This window comes from Epinephelus moara, chromosome 10, assembly GCF_006386435.1.
Source record: "Epinephelus moara isolate mb chromosome 10, YSFRI_EMoa_1.0, whole genome shotgun sequence".
NCBI classification, from domain to species: domain Eukaryota; kingdom Metazoa; phylum Chordata; class Actinopteri; order Perciformes; family Serranidae; genus Epinephelus; species Epinephelus moara.
The window spans coordinates 18,387,013-18,389,666 of record NC_065515.1 but is presented as its reverse complement, the minus strand read 5'-3'; the positions used below and the strand labels follow the sequence as shown (position 1 = coordinate 18,389,666).

Genomic DNA, 2,654 nt, shown 5'->3' with positions numbered 1-2,654 from the left:
CGGTGCCCAGTCAGCGGCTCCACTGTTAATATGTAAACGGTACGATGATTGAAGACTGAAGGCAGTTTCCCCGGCTGTGCCCTGAACCCGGGCCTCGCGCCATTGGCCGCCAGCTCCAGCGGCCAAACAACCAATGGGAGGGCGCCGACCACGAGCCGTCCTCCCTCGGGCCGCGTGTCCCTCGCCCTGATTGGTGGAAAGTTACTGTGGGAAAGAAAGTTTGGGAAGTTTCACACGAGCCGTTCGCGTGCAGTGCGAGATATAAATACAAGCCACACGCGGAGAGCCCAACAGAGAGACTCTGCATCCGCTCGTGATCGCTGCCGCCGCCGCTGCTGCGCATCGCTCAAACGGATTTTAACTTGCTGTTTATCTCAGGATTTTTTCAAAAAAGGGAGAGGGGACTTTTGAATATTGCAAGCTGAAAATATTCATCGTCCTTTTCCTACACAATTGGATCGTAATTTGCTGTGGTTTTGTGGGATATTTCTGATAAGAAGATGCCTGCCGATATGATGGAAAAAACCTCCTCCTCTCCGGTCGCTGCAACCCCGGCAAGCATGAACACAACTCCCGATAAACCCAAGACAGCTTCAGAGCACAGAAAGGTTAGTATGAATCCTGTGTTGAAAAACATTTCTCCTTTAGTGTCATCTCTAATCAGAAAACCTGAACATTTTCATGTTGGATTCAACTTTGCAGAAGCTCCTCACCCAGAGCGAGGATTTTAACTTTTACGCACGAAACACGAAAGAGAAATTTAACAGCTTATGTCATTTTCTTTCTTATCTTTAGTCATCCAAGCCAATTATGGAAAAGAGGAGAAGAGCCAGAATCAACGAGAGCTTGGGGCAGCTGAAAACTCTCATCCTGGATGCGCTCAAAAAAGATGTAAGTACTCACTTTGCGTCCTGGTTATTAATAGATTTCCAAACGAGCCCTGTCAAACAGTGAGAAAGTGAGCGCGTAATCCTAACCATGTGTGTTTTCCGTCCCCTCAGAGCTCCAGACACTCTAAACTGGAGAAGGCGGACATCCTGGAGATGACGGTGAAGCATCTCCGGAACCTCCAGAGGGCTCAAATGACCGGTAAGTCGCATTTCCCGGAGTAATCTGTCTCATGACTGTGCGTTTTACAACATCTCCAGGCTGCTGCAACAATCGAGACCTCTGTGTAAATTTCACAGGTTAAACAACGTGTGCATGTGAATGTCCTGACTCAAATATACCTGTCTGTTTTCTCTGCAGCTGCCCTCAACACCGACCCCACTGTCTTGGGAAAATATCGTGCCGGTTTCAGCGAGTGCATGAATGAAGTCACCCGGTTCCTGTCCACCTGCGAAGGTGTCAACACCGAAGTCAGGACGCGGCTCCTCGGCCACTTGGCCAGCTGCATGACCCAGATCAACGCGATGAACTACCCCAGCCAGCATCAGCACCAACACCAGCTCCCCTCCACCGCCGGACCAACCCACCCCTCCTTCGGCCAGTCCATGGTGCAGATCCCCAGCTCATCCCCGCAGGTCCTGCCCATGAACCCGGTGTCCTGTAAAGGAGGCTCATCGCCTGCAAATTTACCATCAGACGCCACCAAAGTGTACGGCGGTTTCCAGATCGTGCCTGCCACAGACGGACAGTTTGCATTCCTCATACCTAATGCGGCGTTTGCGCCAAACGGCCCCGTTATCCCCGTGTACGCCAATAACGTCAACACGTCGGTCCCCGTACCGGCTGCGGTTTCCCCCGGAGCCCCGTCAGGCAACTCGGACTCAGTGTGGCGACCCTGGTGAAAAGTGGACAAGGACCATAAAGACTTTTTAAAAAAAATGACACTTAATAGTTCCCTCTTTGTTCAATGTTAGAAAGTTGTTTTGAATCTTGTTTTTTTTTCTTGTAAAATTGAAAGAGTATGCACTATATTTGTACAGCTAACAAGGGAGTAAAGTTCATATTGAAATGAGATTTGTATTGTGGAAGTCCGTTCACTGCATTTTTTTTATATATATTTGAGTTGTCTTTTTTTACTGTGTGATGCCAAAGATATGTTCAATGCTCTTATGATGTTCTTCGTTTTGGAAGACAAATAAATTTGTAAAGATATTAAAAATAACATGCGCTTGCGTTGTTTGTTGGGGAATTTAAACCTGATTTAAATGTGTAAAACTGCAGATATCATGCATTTCAGCCTGTTAGTGCAGTTTATTTAGTACTTAAACTATGGTATGTAAAGCTGTCTGTGTGCGTAAAGGCAAAGCTGAGTGGTAGAACACATTTAGTTTGCAACCAGAGACTTTCTGAATTCCGTTATTCTATTTATTATGTCAAAATCACTTTCTATTGCTATTTACATGAAATCAACATGTGTTTTAGAAACTTTTAAAACTTTTGAACACAATAAGAGTCAGAAATGCATAGAAAATAGAAAATGTTCTGAGCCAGCAGCATCAATGGTAACACTTGAGGCAAATATAAAGAAGAGTAATGCTGGATGTAAGGGTCTGCAGTGATCTCTGCAAAATTTTAGCGCTTTTTATGAAGAGGCATGCATCATTTTTAAGTGTCTTTAAGCAAAAACGCTGCTATCACACTGTGAGTCTCACTGGAGCAGACTGTCAGTAAACTTTTGGCTAATTGTAATTCTGTTATCTAAATAA

The 2,654-nt window shown here is 45.5% G+C and overlaps 1 protein-coding gene across 1 annotated transcript; it reads left to right on the top strand.

The window, feature by feature from the left end:
* Positions 1-275: 275 nt before the first annotated feature.
* Positions 276-2,110, top strand: her6 (hairy-related 6). Its single transcript, XM_050054753.1, has 4 exons — positions 276-608; positions 796-891; positions 1,002-1,089; positions 1,249-2,110. The coding sequence occupies exons 1-4, from the start codon at positions 501-503 to the stop codon at positions 1,788-1,790; spliced, it is 834 nt and encodes a 277-aa protein (XP_049910710.1). The 5' UTR covers positions 276-500; the 3' UTR covers positions 1,791-2,110.
* The last annotated feature ends 544 nt before the right edge of the window (positions 2,111-2,654 follow it).

Bases quoted from the DNA above. Each gene is read 5' to 3' on its own strand.
- her6 (XM_050054753.1), top strand. From the start codon at position 501: ATGCCTGCCGATATGATGGAAAAAACCTCCTCCTCTCCGGTCGCTGCA. The intron at 609-795 runs GTTAGTATGAAT...TCTTATCTTTAG, and splicing joins CAGCTTCAGAGCACAGAAAG to TCATCCAAGCCAATTATGGA. The intron at 1,090-1,248 runs GTAAGTCGCATT...TTTTCTCTGCAG, and splicing joins CCAGAGGGCTCAAATGACCG to CTGCCCTCAACACCGACCCC.